General features: G+C 34.8%; 1 protein-coding gene across 2 annotated transcripts in view; it reads left to right on the top strand.

Moving 5' to 3' along the window:
* Positions 1 to 26,074, top strand: part of SEMA3D (semaphorin 3D) — a 181,311-nt gene that overhangs the window by 52,486 nt on the left and 102,751 nt on the right. For both annotated transcript variants that reach the window (XM_081147361.1, XM_081147360.1), the window contains exon 2: positions 11,279 to 11,467. In XM_081147361.1, coding sequence (XP_081003487.1) covers positions 11,317 to 11,467 — 151 coding nt within the window. In that variant the 5' untranslated portion in view covers positions 11,279 to 11,316. The remainder of the gene's footprint in view (positions 1 to 11,278; positions 11,468 to 26,074) is intronic.

Raw genomic sequence — 26,074 nt, 5'->3', positions numbered from 1 at the left:
TTTATTCAATTTTTAGTAGCCAAGTTGGATCAAATATCCTGAAATTCAAATCTGATATGAAGACCGAGTTCCTAAATTCTACATATACCACTATGTTCCTTTCACACACTGCTTATTTTTAATCCTAGATAGTGTTATGTTTGTGAAGTGAATTATTTAAACTCTTCTTCCTATATATATGGAACTTACCTTGTTAGAAATGTTTAATTCCCTGAGCTGTTTCATTAAATAGTGAAGAAATAAACAAATTAGTGTTAATATGTTTAGCACATCTTTTACCTTTAAAAAAGAATAAGACAACATAGGAGTCATTTAATTTACTATGTTTGTTTGTTTTTTATCTCAAAATACATGCATTCCTGGAGAACTTTTGTGGATATGAAGTGCAAGCTTCCATTTTTTCCTGTTATATGCTGTTTTTCAATAGTGTGGTGAAGGCCTGGGGTGTAGGATGGAGGGGGTCAATGAGGAAAAAAAGGGGACATCTGCAATACTTTCAACAATAAAGGTAAATGTTTAAAAAAAGAAGGTTGCTGTTAAGTATTGGAGTTGCTAATAGATTTGATAAGATTTCATTTTTTTTTCTATTGTTCAAATTATTACAGATGTCCCTCCTTCACCCCCCACTGATCTCCTCCACCCGGCATTTCCCACCCCCACGTCTTCTCCACACTATTGTCTGTGCCCATAGGTCATGTATATAGGCATATAAGTCCTTTGATTAATCTCTCCCCCACACTCCCCACCTCCATCTTCCCTCTGAAATTCTTCCTACTCCTCCATGCTTCTATGTCTCTGTATCTATCTGATTCATCAGTTTATTTTCTTTAGATTCCACATATGAGTGAGATCACGTGATGTTTGTCTTTCTCTGCCTGGCTTATTTCACTTGGCATAACATTCTGCAGGTCCATCCATACTGTCCCAAAGGGTAGGAGGTCCTTCTTCTTTACAGCTGCATAGTATTCCACGGTGTAAATGTCCCACAGCTTTTTTATCCACTCATCTCCTGATGGGCGCTTGGGCTGTTTCTAGATTTTAGCTATTATAAATTGTGCTGCTACGAACATAGGGGTGCATAAGTTCTTTTTAATTCGTGTTTCGGGTTTCTTAGGATATATTCCTAGAAGTAGGATCATTGGGCCAAATTGCCATTCCATTTTTAATTTTTTGAGGAAACTCCATACTGTTTTCCATTGTGGCTGTACCAGTCTGAATTCCCACCAGCAGTGTACCAGGGTTCTCTTTTCTCCCAGCACTTGTCATTTAATGATTTGTTGATGGTAGCCATTCTGACAGGTGTGAGGTGATATTTCTTTGTTCTTTTAATTTGCATCTCTCTGATGATTAGTGACTTTGAGCATTTTTTATATGTTTCTTGAGCCGTCCATATTTCCATCTTGGAGAAGTGTCTGTTTAGGTCCTTTGCCCATTTTTCAATTGGATTGTTTGCCTTCCTTTTGTTAAGTCTTATGAGTTCCTTATATATTTTGGATATTAACCCTTTATCACATGTATCATTGGCAAATATATTCTCCCATACAGTGGGCTCCCTTTTCATTTTGTTGATGGTTTCTTTTGCTGTGCAGAAGCTTTTTATTTTGATGTAGTCCCCTTTGTTTATTTTCTCCTGTGTTTCCCTTTCCCTAGGAGATGTATCAGCAGACATATTGCTATGAGAGATGTCTGAGATGTTGCTGTCTAAGATTTCTTTATTTAAAAGTGTTAGTTTTAAAGAGAATCCTTAAAATTGTTCTATACTATATGTCTTAAAAATGATTTTACTAGTTTATTATTATTGACTAGTTTAAATAGTTACAATCTTAAATTATAAATTAAATATAGTGGGGACCCATGTTATAGGTTAGATTTACTATAGGAACTTACTTAAATACTTTTTCCTATGCATAAGTGGTTTTGTATAATAGGTTGATAGTTTTACAAATTGGTAACTAATAACCTCCACATATTGTTTTTGAGGTAATGATGAGATAAATCTCTGATTCATAGTCCTATAAAGAATGCATTAAGTGATAAAAGATTTATTTTCTTCCTTTAACATAGTACTCTTTTCAATAAATATTTTAAGTTGAAAAATATAATTACATGTGCAAATTGTAAAATACAGGATCACTGCACAGATCAGGAAACAAAAAGGAATTCATGTTATTCTCATGTTGGTACCATGCTCTTCTCTTTGTAATCTTTGCATTGGTTCCACTTTAGTATATGTGCTGCTGAAGCAAGCAGCATGATCTTTTTATTTATAATATAATAAAATAACTTGGCTACTTTGAAAGACAGGTTTTCAAGTGCACAGTTTTTCTGCTGATACAAAAACCATGGGCTACAAAGTTATTTTGCATATAGACTATTTTGTGCATTTTGTCATTGGAGAGTCAATTTTTAAAAAAGGTTTTAAATCCAGTTATTGCTCACAGTAGCAGAAATGTGAATCTGGGAAAACCTTTATTGGATATATAACTCAATGTCTAAACTAATAACTGAATGTGTACTTCAGGGAAGAAAGTTAAAATTTTGGGGTATTTACCAAAATATCACTCAGTTTGGTAATAATGATATTCCTAAGAGATATAAGGAATAAAATAAATTAGAGAGAGGACCTTCTTAATAACAAATATATGGTTATTCTTATATTATTATTTCAAGAAAATGTACTTATTTTGCCTTCTTGATTTCAGTAATTTCTAATTTGCTTTATTCAATATTCTATTTATAAAATAAAATTCTTTAAACAGTAGGGGGCACATACCAGACTATTTGAGGTGGAGGGTGTTGAGTTTTAACAAAACAATCAGTTTAAATAACACACATGTATATTTTGCATACAAAAGCCAGACATTAAAATTTGACACTTTTTCTATAATTTATATAAATATTTCTATAAAGTATCTGTAAATATTCTACAATTCTCAAAAAGCATATCAGAATACCAAAGGGTGAGGAATATGATTACCTTGGTCATGGAAAGGTGCATGATTTAAAATGCTCTCTCAATTGTGAGAATTTGAAAAGGAAAATCATAAATCTTTGAATTGTGGATTAATTAAAATTTAAATATGTTTTTTGTGCTTTCTCTGACCTACAAATTGGTAACTATCAGTGCTCTGCTTTGAATAGCAAATTGATATAATATTTAGGATAAGGAAGATGATTAGCAGTAAGATTATTTACAGTAGTATTTTATTGTTTTTATGTATATGTGTAATTATTTGAGCAGTTTAGACCCTAGGGACTCTTGTGTCTTTAGGACCACTTTACAATGTAAGAATTGTTTTGTTGTTACTGTTATGTTCAGGAAAAAATGCAATCCACTATATTAAATCTAACAGGTTGCACATGTATTTTCTGAAATATCACTATTATATTATTTTCTATTGAGATGGATTCATTAAGGGTAAGATCCTGAAGAATTTCATCTGGCTATAAGTACAAAGCTGTAAGGCAAGCAAACCCAAGCAACATGTAACAATGGTGTTTTGTTGAGCAAGTATTTACACAACACTATATTTTCAATATATTTTATAAATGTAAACATTGTGTTTAAACCACTGCAAATAAAAATGTAACTAGTGTAATTTATCTTTACTGACAGTTACTGACAGCTGATTACTGGTATGGTCATATTTAGTTCTATATGTAGTGAAATATCACTGGCTATTATCATAAAGATGTCAAAAAATAGATTAACATTTAATTAAATATAAGTGTCTTTGAAGAGTTTAAATATGGTGGCGGACTGAGTGGAAGCTACACTGAACTCTCCTGGGACCAAACTGGAATTACAACTAAAATATAGGAAAAAAATCTTGAATAACCAACTACAACTGAAGACTAGGTAGCTGGAGAGCACCCTCATAACCAAGGACCTAAAGCAGAGACTGCATAGAAACTGGTAGGAAGTGCGGAAGCACGAGAGGGCTGGCTGGGCTCCCACAGACAGCAGCTGAAGGTCTGGAGGGATATCTCAGCTGTGGGGGATTCCCACTGAGGACTCTGGGGACTAAGCCCCAGGGTGGGCTTCCCAGCCAAAAGCACCAGAACTGAGAAAGGTTCCCACATACCATCTGGCTGTGAAAAGTGGCTGGGTTTCTATGTGCCAGGGAAAATGAAGGCACCCTCTTAAACAGCCAATGCACAAAGTTTCATGTGCAGCCATTCACCTTGGGCTCCAGCAGAGGGAAGACAGGGTGGACTGGAGCTGTGTGAGGAGAATCTAGGATTGTGGGCTCTGGAGATAGAGCTCAGAGGGCATCCCTCTGGATGCCTGTGCTGAGTCATTCCCCCATACTGCAGAGGACATCTTTCTCAAGCAGACATTTACCTTCCAAGCAACTTTTGCCTAGGCGGGGGGGATATTTTCCACCCTGCTGGAAAATATCTTGCCCTACCCACAGGAGTTTCTATAGTCTGAGGCTCATTAAGAAACTGATAATAATTAGCCACCCTCCTGTGGAGTTTCTACAGCTTGAAGATCATTAAGAGAATCACATTAATCAGTCTGCAGGCAGAGGCAGACCTCAGAGTGCTTTGAGTCTTTGCTTGGTCTGCTTCTGGACCCGAGCCTTGGAAAAGCAGACTTTGGTGTGCATCTTGGTTCTGTCCAACCGCGCCCACCCTGCAGCAGAGGAGACCTCAAACTGAGAGTTGTTGATAGCTCCAAATAGGAGCTATCAGGGCCAGTAACAAACTGCGTCTGACATTGGCCTGCAACAGAGATCCTCTAAAAACACTGAGTCCTAGCAGATCTACCTAATACATAGAAACAAATCCAAATAGGCAACCAAAATGGGGAGACAAAAAACAAGCCCCAAATGAAAGAACAAGAGAAGTCTCCAGGAAAAAAGAAAAATGAAATGGAGATAAGCAATCTATCAAATATAGAGTTCAGAATACTGATCATAAGCATGCACAACTGCATGAAAAAAAAATATGGAAACTATGAAGGAAATTAAGAGTGACAGCAGAAATAGGGAATACATTGGATGGAATAAACAGCAGATTAGAGGAAGCTGAGGATTGGATCAGCAAACTAGAAGACAGGGTAGGAAAAATGAGTCAGAAATCCAAAAAAAAAAAAAAAAAAAAATTAACAAACAGGAGGGAATTCTAAGGGAGCTGTGGGACAGTATGAAATGTAACAATATTTGCATCATAGGAGTGCAAGAAGATGTTGAAAGTAAGCAAGAGGTAGAGAGCCTGTTTGAAGAAATAATGGCAGAAAACTCCTTAACCTGGTGAAGGAAAAAGTCACACAAGTTCAGGAGGCACAGAGAGTCCCAAACAAGAAGAATCCAAAGAGTCCCACACACAGACACATCATAATAAAAATGCCAAGAATTCAAGGCAAAGAGAGAATCTTAAAGGCAGCAAGAGAAAAGCAATCTGTTACCTACAAAGGAGCTCCCATAAGGCTGTCAGCTGACTTCTTTTCAGAAACTCTACAGGCCAGAAGGGAACCGTACGAAGTATTCAAGGTAATGCAAAACAAGGATCTGAAACCAAGACTACTCTATCCAACAAGGCTATCATTCAAAACAGATGGTGAAATAAAGAGCTTCCCAGACAAAAAAAGGCTAAAGGAGTTTATCACCACCAAACCAGCATGGCAGGAAATGTTGAAGGGACTGCTGTAATTAAAAGTAGAAATAGAAGCATTGCAAGAAATGTTAAAGGGACTGCTGTAATAATAAGAAGAAACAGAGAGAGATATATAGGCATAAAGAATTAAAATGGCAATAAATAAGGATCTATCAATAATAACCTTAAGGACAGTAAGGGAGAGATCAAAGCAATACAGTCATAGCCATGGACTTCAGCACCCCACTGACTTCACTGAATAGATCTTCCACAGTCACCAGAGAAACAGTGACTCTAAATGGCATACTAGATAAGATGGATTTAATTGATATTTACAGAACATTTCACCTCAAAGCTTCAGAATACACATTCCTCTCAAGTGTACATGGGTCATGCTGAAAGATAGGCCACATGTAAGGACACAAAATAAGTCTCTACATGTTCAAGAAGACTGAAATCATATCAAACATCTAATATCACAATGCCATGAAATTAGAAATCAACAGTAAAAACACTCAAAAACATTCAAACACATGGAGGCTAAATAGCGTGTTATTAAACAATGAATGGGTTACCAATAAAATCAAGAAAGCAATCAAAAACTTCCTGTAAAAAAATGAAAATGAACACACAAAAACCCCAAATCTATGGGACACAGTGAAAGCAGTCCTAGGAGGGAAGTTCATAGCAGTGCAGGTCTATCTCAAAAAGCAAGAAAAACTTTTAATAAACTATCTAATCCTACAACTTAAAGAATTAGAAAGCTCTTCTGTGAAGCCATCCAGACCACAGACTTTGTTTGCTGGGAGTTTTTTTATTACTGCTTCAATTTCATCAGTTGTTATTAGTCTATTCAGGTTTTCTGATTCTTCCTACTTGAGTTTTATGTGATCTCACTCATATATGAAATCTAATAAACAAAATAAACTGTGGAACAAAATAGATCTAGAGACATAGAAGCATGGAACAGACTGATGAATCTCAGTGCAAGGAGGGGGGGTGGGGAAGTGGGTGGAGAGAGATTAATCAAAGAATTTATATGCATTACCCAAGGACACAGACAATAGTGTGGTGAAGGCCTGGGGGGGTCGGATGCAGGGTGGAGGGGATCAATGTGAGAAAAAGGGGGGTGTCTGTAATACTTTCAACAATAAATATTAATTTTTAAAAAAGATTGTCTTCTACATGATATCTGAAAAATCAGATGGTCTTCCAGATTCTATGGGAATGTATCAATTGATGAAGGATTCATAACATCTGAAAACAGTGAAGTCCATTAATGGACCTTTAAAGTTTTTCAACCAAAATTTGCTGCTCTATAAATTCTACTCATTGGTAACAGTATTGTACACTTGATTAGTGATTGCCTACCCCTTACTGCAATGAAGTAGCAGGATATTATGTATATTAGAAAACAAAGAAAGACATTTAGAAAGGATGAGATAAAATAAGTGTATATTTTAACATTCCAACTTAGCATTCCAAGCTCTATCCTGGTGGATCTTTCTACATACTACTTGCTTTCTTTGATAACACTGCACTTGATCAGTGGAATATAAAATAGCCTTCTGCTAACATAAAGCTTTTTGTTTACCTATATTGTTTCTTTGGCTCTCAAGTTTCTTTAATTTCTGTTTGGTTTCTTGTCTGTATTTTTGACATGAAGTAGTGGTACTAATAATTCAATTTTGTGTACCTTACAGGAAAGCCATCTAATCAAACAATAACTAAAAAATATGAGCTACAATTAGGCCAAAGTGAGATTCCACTTTTAATTTGGGGGTGGTCATGGCTACTTGTGTCTCTTGAGTTTAAAAAAGTTCTCAAGTGACCTCCCCTATGTGCACTACAAAGGTATGGAGAACATGTCTTTATAAATTAAAAAAAAACCCCACAAAAACCCCCACATGAGTTACTTTCCTTCCTTTCCATACCTACCTACCTACCTACCTATACACACACACACACACACACACACACACACACACACACACACAGCCCTGAGAAAGGAACTGAAATCTAAGTGTTTAAGGCTTTCATGTGTGAAGATTTAGTGTGTATTTCAGTTCATGTCCTATGTATAGAATCAATTTTTTCACCATAATTATACATTATCTTCCCTTAGTGACTTTTGGAACAAATGGATATAACTAAAGAAGGCAAATCTATGAAGTTCACTTATAAAATCATCTATTCCTTACTCCTCAAATAATATTTTTGACGAGTTACCATCCATCTAATAAGTTCTGAACTCTGCATTCTTTTGGAAAATGGTACAAGGCCTTTTTGAGTGTTAGATTATGCATTTGGATCTCTGATTTAGTGGAACAGTGTAAAAAATCTCTCATAATCAGAACACTCCCTATTGGCTCCACATCTGAAGATCCCCAAGAGTGCTGTTTGTCCCAGTGAACATCTGGAATAGATTACATGCAGTTAATTGGCTCCAGGTCCAGCTTGTTACAGACAGTAGCATGCAGTATAACCTATGCAATTCACTAAATCCACCCACTTGAGGTTAAATCGCACCTACTTCTCTCTATAATTCTTCCCAGATGCAGGACACACACGTGTGTGCGTATACAAAATGTATACAGACAAACACACACACATAGACAGGCAATGGAAGATAGCAAAATATGAATAGATTAGTGGGGAGGTTGTTGGCAATACATTTAAACCATAAATTATTTCAATTAAAAGATTAACTATTGAATTCAAAAGATTGTTGGGAAGAAAAACAAAGAATCAGGAGCAGCAGATTTTAGAGAGTGACTGTTTTATAGTAGAAAAATATTTAAAGTCAAATAAAAAGTTCCAGCAGGTTCAGGATTTGTGTTTTATTTTGTCCCTCACCCTTAGCATATGCTTCAGCACGTGTAGGTACTTATCAGAATGTCATAGTAGCAAGGAAAGCAGTGCTTTGATTTTTAACTTATTTAACAATATTAATGAGTTGGGTTACAAGGAACAGTATGACTACTGTTCATTGAAAACCAAAACATCAATCTTCTTAACTTATAGTGTTGGAGGCACAGGGCATGTCATAGCGATTAATGACCAGTTGGAGGAGTAGATATCTCAATACATAGCCAAGGGCCATTAACCCCAACTGGCCATTAATTCCCAGGAAATGTCCTGTACTGAAGTCATTATTGCTAATAAAATGCACACATGGAAAATTTCCTCTCTTTTGCCTCTTTGCATAAACATACATTCACATTACATGCATTATTGAATGTCATGAAAAAAGTAGTATTTCACATGTCCAGAGGTCCAGAAAAACTAAGCCTAATGAAAAATTTAACATATACTTAATCTCTACATTCAATTTGCCTTTCGCTTTTTTTTTTCAAAGGGTATGGCTAGGTGGAGGAATACATGTTTGTATGTCAAGGCTGTGGATCTGCTGCAATCGGATACCTGTGTTCTGCTAACACGTGCATATAGGGAAAAGTGAAAGGAACAGGCAGATGGGATGAGAGAAACCTGGTGAATATGGACAGAAGCAGCACCCATGATCTATTAGCAAAGGCAGTGGGGAGTCACGGCACAGTTTGCGTCATAATATATTAGGTACCGGGACAGGCATGAGACACATTTAAGAGTTAGGTCAAGTTCTTCTTTGGTGTCTTCTCTTTCCACCTTACTGGATTACACTGCCGTCTCTGCCTTCTCCTCAGCAATCTAACCAAGTCTATCATGCTTCTGGCTTTTCAGGAACCCTTAAGTAGGTTTCACTATTTTCTTGAACTGCCTCTTTTTTGCTTTCCATTCTCCTTTATCTGTCCTCCATGAAACTAATCTTCCTTAAACCTATGTGCTGTTTCTTTGAGCTGTCTTCCCTAAAATTCCAGAAATATCTCAATTTTAGGAATTATTTCATGGTAATTTAATTATTTGTATATAACCAACCCCTCTTTTCAGAAAAGAATCTTATCTTTATTTTCACCTTACTAAATGAGGTTTAGCTGTGGTTTTAATGACTATTAACTGTGGGTATGTATGTGTATATATATGCATGTATATATATATATATATATATATATATACATATATATATAAGCACACGCACACACATATTCTTATATGTATATAAGCAGGAAGTTTTGAAGGAGAATCAGGAAGTCAAAGAATGCATCTATTTTACTATGTAAGTGTCTAATTGAAAAGTTACAAGGACGTATGTTTTAAGTGTCTGAGTAATTCAAAAACACATAATTTAAAATTAATCCAGATAAAGTGACTTTGTTTTGTGGCAATGGCAAGATCCTTTCTATGGGTGATTTCTTAGGAAGATAGCAGTAGCTTTGTGGAGAAGGAAGGGAAGTTGAAGGACTGCATCAAGAGTTGAAGATCACTTGAGTCTGCCATAGTGAAAAGCACCCAAAGACTTAGGGATTTAGAAGGCCAACTTTAGCTAAAGCCCAGAACAAATGTTTTAATACATCTCTTATTCCCTGTGTGACCTTGAGAGAACTATATAAATCCTACCTTAGTTTCCTCATCTGTGAAATAATTACCCATCTTTCTTGGCTGTCATTGGCATCGATAAAAACAATAAAACAAAGGGAGGCTTATTAAAATTCTTAAAAGTTTATTTGAGCAAAAATCAATTTGAAATGGGCAGTGCCAAACCAGAAATGGTTAGGAGCACTCCACCATCAGGAGTCAGGGAAAAGACTTATATAAAGAAAGTGCGGAAGCAAAGAAAGGAAATTATTTGATAAGCTGTAGCTTAAAGCTTAGTTGGCTCTTTGTGATTGGCCGTCCTTAGCATTTTGAGTTCATAACTTTTAGTCATTCATAGGCTTAGATTTCAGTTTGCTTAGGTAGGCCATCACGGCCTTTGAGCCACATTGGTCTAATGGCTTCCTTCTTTAATTAATGTAATAGGATTAAGTCATTTAATTTATGTAAGACACTTTAAAAACTATCTAGTATATATAAATGCTCACTGAATGTTATTTGTAATGACTGTTATTAAGGTTATTTTGAAATATGTGAGTTTTGATCTCGTTCGTATCTTAACAAAGACAACCAAGGCAGCTTCTTTATGGCAACCTAATAACCACCTCCTTCCTCCCATAAACCCTTTATTTTACAGTTTGTTTTTCTATTCATAGTGTTGTCCTATGTAGAATAGTATAGGTGCAAGTAAGACTGCATTGTCCCAGGCCTAAAATTGTACTGGTGGCCCTGACCTGATCATGTCCAATTTTCCCAATTTTAGGTAGACACTTAAAATATCTTTTAAGTCAGAAGCAAAAGAACTCCCTCAAAACGACAGCTTTTATTCGTTTTTGCTTGGGGATCTTTTCCTTTGGGGATGATATGGGGAAAGAGTACGCTTCTACCTGTGGTTTTATCTGATCAAGGAATTCAAGTTACGGAAAGAATGGGTTCCTCCTACATTCGCATAAAAAATTTAGTAGAAGATATGCTAATTAACATAAATTGTTGATTTTAAGTTATGCATTCATTTCCACAACTGAGTAAAGCCAGACTTGATTTCATTCTCATTTTTGAATCATTTTCCTGGCGACAATTTGCAAGAGCAAAACAAGAGAGAAGGAGCAGTTATTTTTTTAAAATCTATTTACATTCATAAATTTATAATAGTAAGTCTTGGAAAATCTGCAAACTGCTTTGTTAACAGTTCTTTTCTTATTTTTAGATTGTTTCCACTGTTTCAAAGAGAACATTGTTTTCATCATGAATGCTAATAAAGATGAGAGACCAAAGTCCAAAAGCTACTATTTTTACTTTTTTCATGCCTTGATGATGCTAAGCATGACCATGCTGTTTCTTCCGGTCATTGGAACTTCTAAGCAAAATATTCCACGGCTCAAGCTAACCTACAAAGGTAAGGATGTAAATGTCTTCAGATTGTCTTTTTGATTACTGTATTTCTTTTATTTAGAAATGAATGCTGACTTCACTGACATATTTATAGTGTTGGCTTCAGTTAATAAAAAATATAGAACACAAAGGCCAATTATTTATTATTTTGTGAGGAAAGTAGGTGCCCAAACTGTACGTGTAGATACACTTTTCATTCAGTTATTTACAATGATCAACTACTTATGGGTATAATTAGGAAATTTTGGTCTGCAAGTTGTAACAGTTTTGTATTAAAACAAATCAATACCCCAAAACAGACCCCAAAAACCCCACACCATTATTTAATGTAGCTGCTACTAATTAGTTTATTCCTAGAGGAATTTTTTTTAAAAAAACACAGTAAGATATCTTCAAAAAAAATTTTAACACACTAAAATACCTTTAACATCTGAAGCATATACATATTTTATTATTTTAAAAAGGTGGTATGAAAGGCTTAAAAGGATCAAAAAACTGTTTCAGAAATGAAATCTGTTAAGCTAATTGGTTTTTAATATTTAAATTAATATAAAAGCTAAGTTCATATAAGTTATATTTAATCATCTTGTGTATATGTATGTACAATACATATATGTATATATATATATATATATGAGAGAGAAGACAGAGTGCCAAGTTTCATGCTCAAAGATTTCTTTTGTTCTCTTTTCTATGATGTACTCTTGGCTTCTTTAATACCTTAAATAATGAGAGGAATGTAGACTCCTCTATTCTGGACTTGGCAGGTAAAAAACTATAATGGTGGTTTTAAAATACTCTGATCTTTAAGACAACTTATTTTCAACTTAAATTAAATATCAATAATAAAATCTAATTTGATGTCAAGTGTAAGTGGAATTAGCATACCTATTACACATTTTTATATGTTGGTATTTGTTTGGAATTTATATCATGAATTAACATACTATTTTTGAGTTTTTATAGTCGTATGGAATTTCTAGAACAGATAAAACTAATCTATGGTTAAAAAAATCCAGAACATTGCCTTTCTGTGGTCAAGGGAGGATTGACTGGAAATGGATAAGAGAGGAAACTTTTCCAGATTGTGGAAATGCTCTCTCTTCTCATAAGCATGTTAATTATTTAATTATATGGATTTTTCATAACCCTTCATATTGCACATGCTAGATTTGTTTATTTTAAAATGTATTTAAAATTATCTTAAGAAAATAACAGAAAACAAATATTAACACTAAACAATAAGAGATATATAGAAAGTTTGAAAATAAAGATATTAAAGAAAAAATGGCAACATTATCTGATTCTACGATTAGTGAATAACAGGAATATTGCATTGATAAGATGAACAATATAAAATAAATCAGACTTGTGAAGAAAGTTTAATAGTAGTTAATAATCAGTAACTGGATTTATTAGGAGCAAAGCATTGGTGTAAGGATTGTGTGTGAATTATGTCATTTCATCTTTACCACCACCCTGTGAGGTGGGAATTATTTTCATTCTCTTTACTATGTATGAGGTTATTGAGGTGCTGAGAAACTGAGAAACTTGTCAAGGTCGAAAATTAGTGCATGGTTCAGCTCATGAGTCAAACCTATGCTGAATAGAACCTTGATGCTTAATCCTATTTTGCAGACCCTAGACATAACTGGTTCTTTCTTGAGGCACTTACCCACCAGGGTGAACTTTATAGTTTACTGAAACATCAAGCTGATATTTGACTAACTGATTATATGAGTTTCAATAGTTAAAACCGAATGGAGTCGAAGAAGACCACATGCTATATTTAAGATCACTGGATGGCCAAAAAGAAAGAAAAAAAGATCACTGGATGGCCAAAAAAGACTTACAGATTTATGGAATTTTATGTCCTTTGATAAATTTCTGGAAAAAGCTAAGTAGATTGTCATTGTGATAATTGGTGTTCATAATCAAATTTTCATACAAGGGATTACTCAAATGCAGTAAGCTGATCATTTAAAAATAACATGTTATTAAAAATAGAAAAACATTAACAAAGTTTTTCCCAAGTTAGAGGTTTTTTTTGTATTAATAAATGTTTTTGGACTGGGACTCAACCCTATAAGAGATTAAAATCTTGTTTATCTCATAGATTCTCATGCCTCTCAGCACCTAGTGCTTATATAAAAGGAGAACTGGTATAAGTGTTGGATTAATAAATTAAGAACTCTTCTTTTGATGGTTCTTATATTTAGTATACTTCGGAAATGTATTTTTTAGTTTTTGATCTACATGTAGGTTATCTACATATCAAGGTTTCTAAATGTAGCAAAGATTGAATGCAGGGTAGGAATTTTAGAAAAGTCTTCCCAACTCAACCTCAGTAGTAACACAGGCACACTCCAGCTGGCTCCAGTAGCTGCTATTAACCATTCATTTCCAGGTTGTATGCCAATAATAGTCATCTTGGCTATGAGAATTACTGACAACTCTTCTATTTCCACTTTAAAGAATGTGGGCACTCTCTTTGGAAATCATCAGTTCAGCACTATGAAGTCTACATTTCCCATCCACTTTTACAAATTTCAACAGTTGCCTTATCTAGAAAGTTCAGTCCTGACATACTGCTTCTTAAAACTGGCCTACTCCTAAATATACAAAATTATGACGTAAAAATTACTGCTAATTTAGGGTTATGGCAAGAAAAATTCCTTGTATACCACTTCCTACTTTTTTAAGAGAATAACCAAAATCTCCCTTGGCATTTTCTACCTTTCTTTCTCTTACGATTGTGACTAATGAATTGAGATCAGCTAGTACCACCTATTGCTTAGATAGTTTTAATAGAGTCTAAAAGTTTGTACTTGGGCAGTAAAACACTAGCAGAATGTGAGGTTAGAAAAATCAGCCAAAATGAAAAATTAAGTTGGGTTTCAAAAATAACTAATTTTTATGGGCACAAAATCAGCGTTGTTTTGTTTCCTTTCCATAATTCATGCTCCCTTAGGTGCTGATCAGAGACGCAGCCAGTATCACTAGAGTTAGCTATTTCGAACAGCTGGAAGATTATTTTGAGGAATTTCTTAAAGGCCAAAGGAAATGTAACAGCCATTTTATCCAAAGAATGCCTTTTGATAAAGACTTAGCTTTGAACCTCTAAATCCACAGGAGCTTGTTTGGTTCTATTGTTGTATAAAGAGATTTCTCTTCAGTTGCATATTTTGCATTCTTGCACATTTATTCATGCTAAAGCTGTTTCTTGAGTAATAAGTAAGGAACCTTGAGTCAGAAAATTCTATATTTCTGGATTTTGTGTTATAAGATATGTATATTTTATAACATATATATATATTACTACAAGATGGGCTTCTCACAGTGACTTGTACAGTTTATACTACAGATGAAGTAAAAATAATTTTTAAGAGATAATTTACTTCAATCTAGGAATAGTGTAAACATTTTCTATCTCATAATCATGAAGGAACTCACATGGTTTAAGGATATTTATATGTAGAATCACTAGTATTGCAATGTTATTTGTTTGGAAAACTCCAGAAGATGAGATAAATAACATAGCTAAAGAGGAAATGGACAAAAACTTTAAAAAGGAAGAAGAAATGACAGTTAACTAATATATAGAGATCCATCCCTTAAGATGAATATCTTTTATCTTTTATCTTTAAGATGAATATCTTTTATCTTTTTTTAATTTTTTATATCTTCTCTTTAGCCTTTCTTTTTCTTTTACTATTTTAGATGTTAGTATTAACTTATATTTTAATGGCTTATAATAGATATATAGATCTGTTTTTTTATTTTATTGAATTTATTGGGGTGACATTGGTTAATAACAGTATATAGGTTTCAGGTGTACAATTCTATAATGCATCATCTTGTATATTGTATTGTGTGTTCACCACCCAAGATTATATAGTCTATTTTCTAACTATATCCTTTAGAGCCTATAATGAGCATTCAGGCATGAATTGCATTTCAATATTTTCCCCACAAAAGTCTTGCTATCCCAAAGAATCACAGTAAACCTACAAAGCACCAGCTAGTTAATACTGAACCCACACATATAAGACATCAGGAAGGACACTAACTTGCCTAATAGTTACCATATATTCACCTGTTCTACAAATATGTATTGAGCAATCACTGTGCCTCGCACTGTCCTATGTCAGAGAAAAGTCACTATCCTCTTGTAATTTCTTTTCCAGATAGGGAGACAGACAATGAACAGGTAAACAAAAAAATGAACATTGTTTTAAAATAGTGGGAAGTGCTATGAAGAATATAAAGCAAGAGAGTGACTGGTTCAGGAACCTTCCTTAGATTATACCATGTTGAAGTTTTATGACACCCTGAAAACCATCGTCTTTATACCCATTATATAGATAAGAAACCTGAGGCTCAGAGCTGTAAGGCCTTGCCCCAAAGCAAGAAGCCATTAAATGGCAGAACTAACTTGTGTATTTTCATCTCTCTAGTTCAAGGCCCATGCTCTTGCCACCTGATGCCCAGGTGTGTAGGAGAGAAATCAGGAGTTTCGTACAGAGTAAGTTAAATTCAAAAAGTAAAGGAAAAGGGATTATCAGTAGTGTCATATTCAGCTAATGTGCTATGAAAGTTGACAAATAAAAATTAACATTAGATTTGACATCAACATTTCACTGTTGTTGATGAGACCAGTATCTGAATGTGGGAGCCATAGCACAATTAGGATGTATTCTTATGAGCATAAGCTGGGGGACTAGAGACAATTATAGGTAACTTTTTCAAGGACTTTTCCTGTAAGGGAGACACAGGCAGTAGTAGCTGGAAGGACAATGTGATGAAGAGACTTGTTTTTTAATGTGCTAAATAACAGCATATTTATATGCTAATTTAAATGATCTAAGAAAGGAATGATTGATGTGGTGATGCAGAAGAGATATGGGATAATCCATACACTATTGAAGAAAATATTAAAGAAACTCCGTTTTTCCCCCTCTAAAAATAGGCTACTTTTAGAACTTATTATTATTATTAGAAGTTAATAAAAGTGGCTTATTTTACATAATAAACTATTATTTGGTTCATTATCAGTGTCAACTGTTGTTTATATGGAAAAAGAGGGTAAAAAGATATAAAATATATTCAAGGAAGAATGTGTTCAATTTGATATAGTGATATGCTATAAGTACTATACTGTATATATATAGTATAGTACTATATAGTATAGTTTAGTTGGAACTAAAACTCCAGAAAGATTAAATAATAACCCCAGGGTCACATAAATAGATAATTCAAAAACTGATCCAAGTCGTCTACTTTTCAGTTCAACAGTGTTTGTACTTCAACTTACCTATGTCCAACCCTATTATTCAGTAATAATTAAAATCTATTTCACTGTATGTGGTGCACTCTTCTAAACATTAATTAATTTGTGGAGGTTCACAAAGTGGTGGAAGTTACACAATTACATGAGGTAACATATGCTGTCATCTTGCCATACAAATACCTTTACAAAACACACTCCTGGAATTAAGAAGATCCATAAAAATCAGTGAGGTCTGCAGTGGTCAGTGATGTCCTCCTGGCAAGGTCAATGAGATGCTTTGGTGTGTCTTTGGTTATACATAAATGTGGAAGGGACTTTAGAAGGGCCATAGTTTAAGTAAGGGCAATATTTTGAGGGATTAAACCCAGTCAACTATTTTTGGTTAAAAAATGTTTTGTTTGAACAGATTTTATATGTAGTTGGTTTACTATTCTATAAATTATTGAGGAGATAAAAACTTTTATATGCAACTACTTGTTTTATTTTTTCACTTACCTAAAATTCGTTTTCATTCCTTAGGTCTTATTAAAGGAATTTTTACAGTAAATTCTTTCAATACATGTATAAAATATAAATTTATGGACATTTTAAAAATAGATGTTATTGGGTCTTTTTTAACAGAAAATCTGACAAATGGCCCTCTGTTTCTTAAGAACTAGTAATATACATTTTGCATTTTTGTAAGAGTCCGATAAACATGATTTAATTCTATTAATTCAAAAGAGGCATACATTAGAACTAAAGTGCTTTTTACTTATAAAGAAAGATACTCATAAAAAAGTTTATTTGTCTAAAGCCACAGTGTGCTAGACACAGTAGAGAAACTAAGATAAATATTTCAGTAATCCCAATGGAATGGCGAAGTGGAAGAAGCAATAGGAGTGAACTTGTCTGTGGGTATAGTCCATAAACGTAAGTAGAGTTGTTTTGATAAAGAATTGTGTTTTTCTAAGTAATGCTAAATCTTAAAATATAAACTATAGCTGTAGTGGCTAATGGGGATTAGAGATAAAAGACATAGATAGGTTTTAGCTCTTTCTCTGGCATGTACTGTTCATGGTGCATTAGAATGACTGTTTGCTCCGACTCAAGGTTTTCTCATTTGGAAATTAAATAATATAGGGAAGCCTCCTTGGATGTTATAAAGCACAAAATGGATGTTTGCCAGGCTACAAAGAGAGAGCAAACATATGTTATTGAATTAATTGAAGTAAGATATGATGAAAATTTAGGGTCTTTAAAAATATAATTATATTCAGGCATCATAGGTAGAATTTCTGCTGCCACAGGTAACAGGAAATTTACTTAAAAGTCCCTAATAAATCACAGGTTGTCATCTTTGCACCTTCCTTCCAGGTTAATGCATATTAAATGAATGTACTTTCCTTCTATGTATGAGAAAACGGGTTTAAAACATCATTGGTTTAATCTAAGCAGGTCATTTATCACTTATAGCAATTAAGCTCATTATAACTTAAATTAATTAAGTTAGGGATGTACAGATTTGACCAATGTAGAACTGTAAAGGAAAAAAATAATAATTTGGTCATCTTGCATAAAGTACTACATGTCGTCATTTAAAGGTTTGAGAGAGATTCTCATGTGAAGAAGGAAGGCGTCCAGCTCTGCAGTGCAATGGGCCACAGTGTTCTTTAGCTTTTCTATTTCAACTGTGGTCAAGGACCAGTAGCATTAGCATAATCTGGGAGTTAGAAATGCAGAATCTCAGGCCCCCTCCCAAACTTCTAAATGAGAGTCGTATTTTAACAAGAATCCCCTTTGATTTGAATGCTTGTTTAATTCTGAGAAGCACTGCCCTAGAGTGTTTTTTTCAGAACAACCTCCTTTTCCCCCCTCCCCCCGTGCCACACACACACACACACACACACACACACACACACACACACACACACACGAGCATTTGGAGATCACTGCGGGAGCCTCTTATGATTGCAAAGCATTAGAGCCACAGTTGGATCTTTAAATGGCACATTAACCTCTCTAAATTATTAATAAGCCTGTAATAAATCCTGCCTTAGATGAAAGGTAGATAAACCAATGCAAACAAGAATCACTAGTTTGAAAAATCACTAGTTAAAGGTTTATTAGACTTATGTGCAAGAAAAGATGAGGAATTACCACAGTGATTTAGGCATTATTCTTATCTGCAAGGGCCTCTACTCTTTTTAAGGGACAAAATAACTGCAAAAATTAATGCCATAGGATTAGGGTAAATAAACTAAACATTTACAAGAATTTCAGAGGCAGATGGGTACGAAATTGAACTTTGAACATTGGAGGAAACTTAAGGTTTACTGAATGAAGTGTATGTTGGCATTTGAGGATTTAGATCATGAAATTGACCTAATTTAATTGTGATTTATGGGGGGAAAATGAAGTAGGCAGCATTATGTGGTAAGGATTGGCAAGGGAGGGGTACATAGAACAAGGTTGTTTATGAGCCTGTTACAATAATTTAGAGAAGTAGTAATATGGATCTTAGCCTGGCTGACAATAGGAATAAATATTTGATGAGAAGAATAGGAAACTTGCATGACGGAAACTACAATGCTTTAAATTTAGCTGGATGTTGGTGTAAGTGAAATGAAATAGACTTAGAGCTACCAATTAAATAGGGAAAAAAGAGTAAAGGAATACAGAAGAGAACCTAAAAATGATTCTCATAATTCCAGCGTGGGGACTAGGTCATGTCATTAAAGTCAGTAGGATGAGACATTTGAAGGAAAATGACAATACATAGCAGGCTATTGGAATTTTTTTTTAAATTTAACTTTATTGTTGAAAGTATTACAGATATCCTCTCTTTTTCCCCTCATGGATCCCCTCCATCCTGAATTCGCACCCTCCAAGCCTTCCTAATGCTATTGTCTGTGTCCATAAGTTTTGTATATATGCATATAAATGCTTTAATTTTTCCCCACCTACTCACCCACCCCAGCCTCACCTCTGAGATCCCTCAGTCTGTTCCACGCTTCTATGTCTCTGGATCTGTTTTTTTCACCAGTTTATTTTGTTCATTATATTTTACATATGAGTGAGATCATGTGATACTCTTCTTTCTCTGACTTGCTTTTTTGCTTAGCATAATACTTTCCAGTCTGTTACTTTGAAGAGGCAGTGGGATTTAGTTTTGTCTATTTTGAAGTCATCAGTAGAAAACTAACAATTTATGACAGAAAAACAATTTATGGGAAACATTATTTCATTTCTTATACCCTATACATACTGCCTAAATTTCTGGAGAACATTGTTTATAATGTATTTTAATCTCCCTTTTGGAAGTCCATGTGCATATTCTGATACAAATTCCCTGCACACCTATACCAGCAGTATCCTACTTGGGCAGTTGATCAAAGGATCTTTTCTGGAGAAAGCCTAGAGAAAAGTTCCACAGGTAATTGGCATCTGTTTATTCTGAATAAATAGCCAAACTGAAAATTTTCTGAATCAATGGAAATTAAATTTCAGATCACTTCACACTGAGTACCCAGCATGATGAATGAAAACAAACAAATGAAAACCAACAACAAAAAACCAAGACATATTAGGGCCAATTATTTCAAATTTTCATAATAACAACAGTGAGGCACTGATTCAAATAACTACCAAGAAAAATAGAAGACACATTCAAAAGCTTGGGAAAGGTATAGCATCAGACTTCTCGACTGTGACTTTGGAAGCTGGAAGATAGTGTATAATGCCCCAGAGCTCTGAGGATGAATGCTGTTCAACCCAGAATTCTGTAGTGAGCCCAACTATCAATAAAAGTAAATTAGAAACATTTTCACACCTGGAAAGTTTCCATAATTTTAAGTCTCAGTCAGCCTTTCTCAGGACACTTCTAAAGATGTGCTCACCAAATTAAGAAAATAAATCAAGGGGGAAAATGTGGGATCCCGGATTCATAATGGAAAAGAGGTAGATGGAAGTTGAGGTAGCCGTTCCTCAGGCCAGAGAACAGCCAGTTCAGATTGTAGAAAGAGAAAGAAAGGCTCTAAAAGGAATAACTCCAGGAGAAAAAATAAAAACACTGACAGAATTTCGTCTGAAAATTTTGTGGAGGCATTTTTTTAGAAAGTGTAGAAAAATTTGATCGTGATCTTATGAAATAATAAGCAAATGTAATAATTGGGAAATTATTAATAAAAGCAACATTATTTAAAGAAAGAAAGCATAATCAGAAAACACTATTTTTCTAAATAAGGAAGAATATTTACCTTGCACTAGTAATGGAATCATTAAATGCATGTTTCATAAAAATTGACATTATAATAAGAGCTTGGTTGGAAAGAGAGCTGGCAAAAAGAAGCTAAAGTTCTCAACTTCTGTAAAAAGAAATTCAATGGAAATGTCTAAAAATTACACTTTAAAAGATAGTATTATATACATATTACATATACATATGAAAATGAATAGAAAAATAAACTACTAAATGTGTTAATGTGAGAGATAGATTGGGGGTGACCAGAAGATGGGAGAGGGGACAGATGGGCTTATATATGCCTTTTAATGCTTTTTGATATGCATATCCTTAACTTTGATTAATATAATTAGTTTTTAAAGTAATATTTTAAAAATTGTTATCTTTTCAGTTATTCTTGTAACTCTTTGCTGTATAAATTAATTTGTGGTGATCTTAGTTTGAGAAATTATTTGCTCTGGCCACATTTGTCTTGATTTTTAGAATCAGTAGTAGATGGTGCATTGAGATATGATTTTCTGAGTTTTTAAAAATTAAATTCACATACTTGATTAAAAACAAATCCACATTCATTTATGACAGGTGTCTTGAAATTTGAAAAGGGAGAAATTCTCAGTACTTCGAAGGGAGTTAAGAAAAATAATTGTGCCCGCAGGGCATGGCTCAGCAGTTGAGCATTCTCCTAGGATCCAAGAGATCGCTGTTTGATTCCCGGTCAGGGCACATGCCCTGGTTGCGGGCTCAATCCTCAGTCGGGTGCATGCAGGAGGCAGCTGATCAATGACTCTGTCATCATTGATATTTCTGTCTCTCTCTCTCTCCCTCTCCTTTCCTCTCTCTGAAATCAATAAAGATATATTAAAAAAAAAAAAGATTGTCAAAGTAGAATCAATCTTCCTCTGAATTATCCTCTATTTCTTAGGAAGTTTATTTTATTATCACATTGTTCTTGAAATTTACTAGGTATTTTATAATGCTAACCTTTAAAATATTTATTTATTTATTTATTTATTTATTTATTTATTTATTTTTGAGAGAGAAACATCAATTTGATGTTCCACTTATTTATGCATCCATTGGTTGTTTCTTGTATGTGCCCTGACCAGAAATTGAACCTGCAACTTTGGCATAATGGGACAATGCTCTAAACAACTGAGCTACCTGGTCAAGGCAATCTCAACTTTTTTTTATAAGTTAATAGGAAAAATTAACATAGCGAAGCTTTTGAGAATTTAAAAGGCCTCATAAACATAAAATACTAATCTCATATGTGATGGATTATATAGAACATCTACTATTGAAAGCTAGCCAAATATGAATAAACCTGTGATTTAAAAGCATGAATGTAGATGGAAACGTGAAGAAGAGATGGTTGGACTTCTCACCTAGGAACGTATAACAATAATATAATATGCACCTATAATTCTGAAGTAGTCTTTTGTAAGGATTTTAGGTTTAACTGATACTCTTTCTTTATATACTTGATAATTTTTGAGCAGTTAGCTCTGGAGAGTAAATGTATATAGGTAGAGGTTAATTGGTATTTTTGATAGGTGGAAGTAACCAAAATCTTTTCATATTACCTCGATCCTCAGAAAATCAATTGGAAGTGGTGGGGCCAAAATAAAATGAGTTAATTTTCCAAAGATTGAATCCAATAGAGAATTCATGCTTTGCCTTGAACTAAAAGCTGGAGAAGCAAATACCAGTTCACAGAGAGCCAGAGGGACTCAGTGAGCCAAAACATTAGGGACTGATTTTCCTTTTGGATTGGAGTGAACAGTTTGCTCCCTTTACTCAATTCCTGATCCAAACTGAGGATAGGCTTTTTTTTTTTTTTTTTGGTGGGAGGGTGGAAGGTGGGGGTGGGGTAGGGGTGGTGCTTTGGTAGCCAAAACATTTCTGGAAAGGAATTTCATAGAGAGAATCTTTGGATACTAAAAGGCAGTATGAAAGCCCTGGGAATTCAAAGATCAAGGAGAGAAGCTGAATTTATGGTGATGGCAGGAATAGAAATTTCTTCGTTTTTTTATTCAGACAGTTTTGCAAACACACTGGAGATATGACTGTATTTAAGAAGCCTCAGAACCGCCCTACAGATATAAGGGTTATTTCCTTGCAGGAAAAGAGGAATGGGTGGGACAAGAATTTGTGCTGAATATCCTTAGATGGTAGGGAAATGTGACTGGGTTTTGATTTGGATTCATTTTTGATTGTAGGCTATCTCTGCTGTGGAAACATTCTCTCCTTAGACTGGAGTAGGTTGGAAATTGACTTTCCTCAAGGGTGATTTTCTTCTTACCCTGTATAGTTCTGTCTTTAACTACCTTGATTTTCTTCTTTAAAAAGAAAAAAAGTTTCCTGTTAAGTGGTTTGTTTGTTTTTAAGACTATGGGAAACCATTTTTTAGCTACATGGCCTTCTCATGAGAGAAACTGTCAACTCCACCCAGTTCAGGATTTCTGGCAATAAATGCAGGGTTTCAAGGGTTTGGAATCTCGTTCATTTAACAGGCAGACATTGAGGAAGTCTTTGGTGCTTAATCTTAAATTTATTAGATTCAGTGTGACTAACCACTCCCTTCCTTTGTGAGGTGAAGAGGACAATGTAGACCATCAGGTCAAATGTTTCTTCAGGTTGCATGAACTATTGTATTAGGGGACACTAAAAGGGAGATACAAAGAATTTTTTTCAGAACAAACATTATTTCAAATACGAGCAAGGATTATGGGATCTTTAGCCTCCCCCCCCCCATATGAGTAACTTCTGGCTGTGAGTGAAAGGATTTATTGTGACTTTGTTCCACCACCAAGAACAAACTGGTTTTGTGAAGCTTGTTTAACTGTTCTGCACTTCACTGAATTGGTAATTTAGGAGTCAAACAGAATTATTGACAACATCTTCCTGTAGCTCTAGTTGCTTTGGACTGTATTTCTAATCTTCCAAAAGCTTGGAGATTACCTGCTCCAAGCAATGGCCATAGACAGGTGAATGGCAGTTTGTTACTTGGTGCATCGTCAGTTTTAACAAAGTTAAACATAAAGTTCTAATGCCATAGGTCTCCAGTGTTGAAAGGAGATTAGTGATCATTTGTTTTTTCTGTCCACATCTATTGATGAGAGAAGTGAAGTAGCATTCTTTGGCTTGCTAAAGGAAATGCAGATAGGAAGTTCCTTTCATTTTACTAGTAAAGATATTTAACAGTCTATTACTTTCAGGACTAGTCTCCTTTTTCAAAAGTATATTTTTATTTTCATTGTGGATAAGCATTTCCTTTCCACTAGGCTGTAAAATCCATGAGAGTGGAACTTGTTATCAGTCTTTGCATCAGGGGCAAAGTACCTGGCAATCTTAGATGAGTCCGTTGTTTGCCTTCAAAACTCAAATTTTATGAGGATAGTGACTCACTTTCATGTGCTAGAAATGAGAAATTATTCTAACTAAAATTATTAGCTATATCTGGGAAAGGTACAATGTTCCCTGTGACTTTTTCACCCCCCCTTGTAAGATATAGGAGTTGTTGATGAAGACTCTGGACATACTCTTCAGGAAAATGCACCCATACATACAAACATGAAAATATCATGTTGTTTACAGGGTTTTGGATCCTCAAAATCATTCTGTTGCTCTGTAATGGTTTACTGATCATGGGTCATGAACAACTTGTCTGTCATCATTCCATTAAAATCCATCATGGGCATGATTTCCAGACTTAAACTAGTGGAATAAGTGATCATATCTTTGCTTTGTTAAGTTAAGAAAGAATCAGTTTGTAGATTTTCCAAGAGTGAATATAAGAGTAGGAACTTGAGGATCTGGGCAATTGAATGAGATTAGAAACTGAGAACTAGGTGATAGGACAATGAATTGCTAAAAGAACAGTTAGAAAGAGTGATTATGGAGGATTAAGTCAAAGGTTTAGGTACGTAGAACAAAGAATGCATTTATGGTGGAGTTATGTGCTGCTGGCATCTGAGAAAAGGGGGGCTGGTTAAATAAGAGAAGAGCAGCCTCCTCTGAAAGGCGTGTGAGAAGCAACAAGCTCACACCCCTCCCAAAGAGGGGGGGGAGACAAAATTCCCTTTCAAAAGGATTATAAACTGTGGACAATATTAAAAATCACACACTTGAAAAGAAAATTGAGCTCTGAAATATATTGCCAAATTATTGGTGTTTAACTTTCATGAGTTTGCCGCCTGCAGGGCCAGCATCCATTTCTGATTTCTGAAATCCTGGGTGTGTATTAGCTCTAGGTGTTAAGATGCAGTCTCTGGACTTAACCTTTTTCCCCCCCTCTTGGCTTTAGTTGATGATCCTGTGGAAACAAAAATGAGTTTGCTTAGTTTGGCAGAAATGCAAGAAAGATAAGCTGCTTGGGGAAGAGGGAACCTGTCCCAATCCCTGTCCCAAGGTCTTTTCAAAATGTGTGCGTCAGCCTGAGAAATTTTCATATGTAATGCCTAAGTCTAATTATTTAGTTTGGCTACAAAGGACTGGTGAAGCATGCTTTAATCGTTTTGATGCTAACATTGTCACAAGGCAGCATTAAATCATTTTGAAATGATAATACATCAGGTTAGTCACTATTTTTGCAGCTGTTTTTCTTTGTCAAATTTGTTTGAAACTGAACCCAATAGAATTCGTTATGGTAAAAGAAAATAAAGCAAAAGACTACGTCAACTTTATATTTCTTGTCCTCATTGTATAAGTAGAAACACAACATGAGATTCAGGATTCTTAAACATCTTCCTCCTCCAGTTGGCATTGCCAGAATTCAGGACCCACCATCTTCCAGAAACTTCTGGGTAGTTTCCCTGCCCCCACCTTTCCTGATTCTCTTCCATCCTGAACACTGCAGCCACTTATTCTCTGACATTCAGTTACAGTATTTGTCACTTTCTAATAAAATATTTTAGTGGCTTCCAGTTACCTGCATAATACCCAACTCCCCAGCCTGCCGTCTTAGGCCCTGATTACCTGGAGGCTGCCTCATGTCTAGCCTTACATCTCAAGGACCCCACATATTCTCTGTGTGCCCTCATATTAAACTACTTCAATTCCACAAATATTTATGAAGTAAATTTGTCTCAGACTCTGAG

The sequence above is a fragment of the Miniopterus schreibersii genome (assembly GCF_964146895.1).
Source record: "Miniopterus schreibersii genome assembly, chromosome: 9".
NCBI lineage: Eukaryota > Metazoa > Chordata > Mammalia > Chiroptera > Miniopteridae > Miniopterus > Miniopterus schreibersii.
The sequence above is the reverse complement of the archived record's forward strand: the minus strand, read 5'-3'. Positions and strand labels throughout refer to the sequence as shown.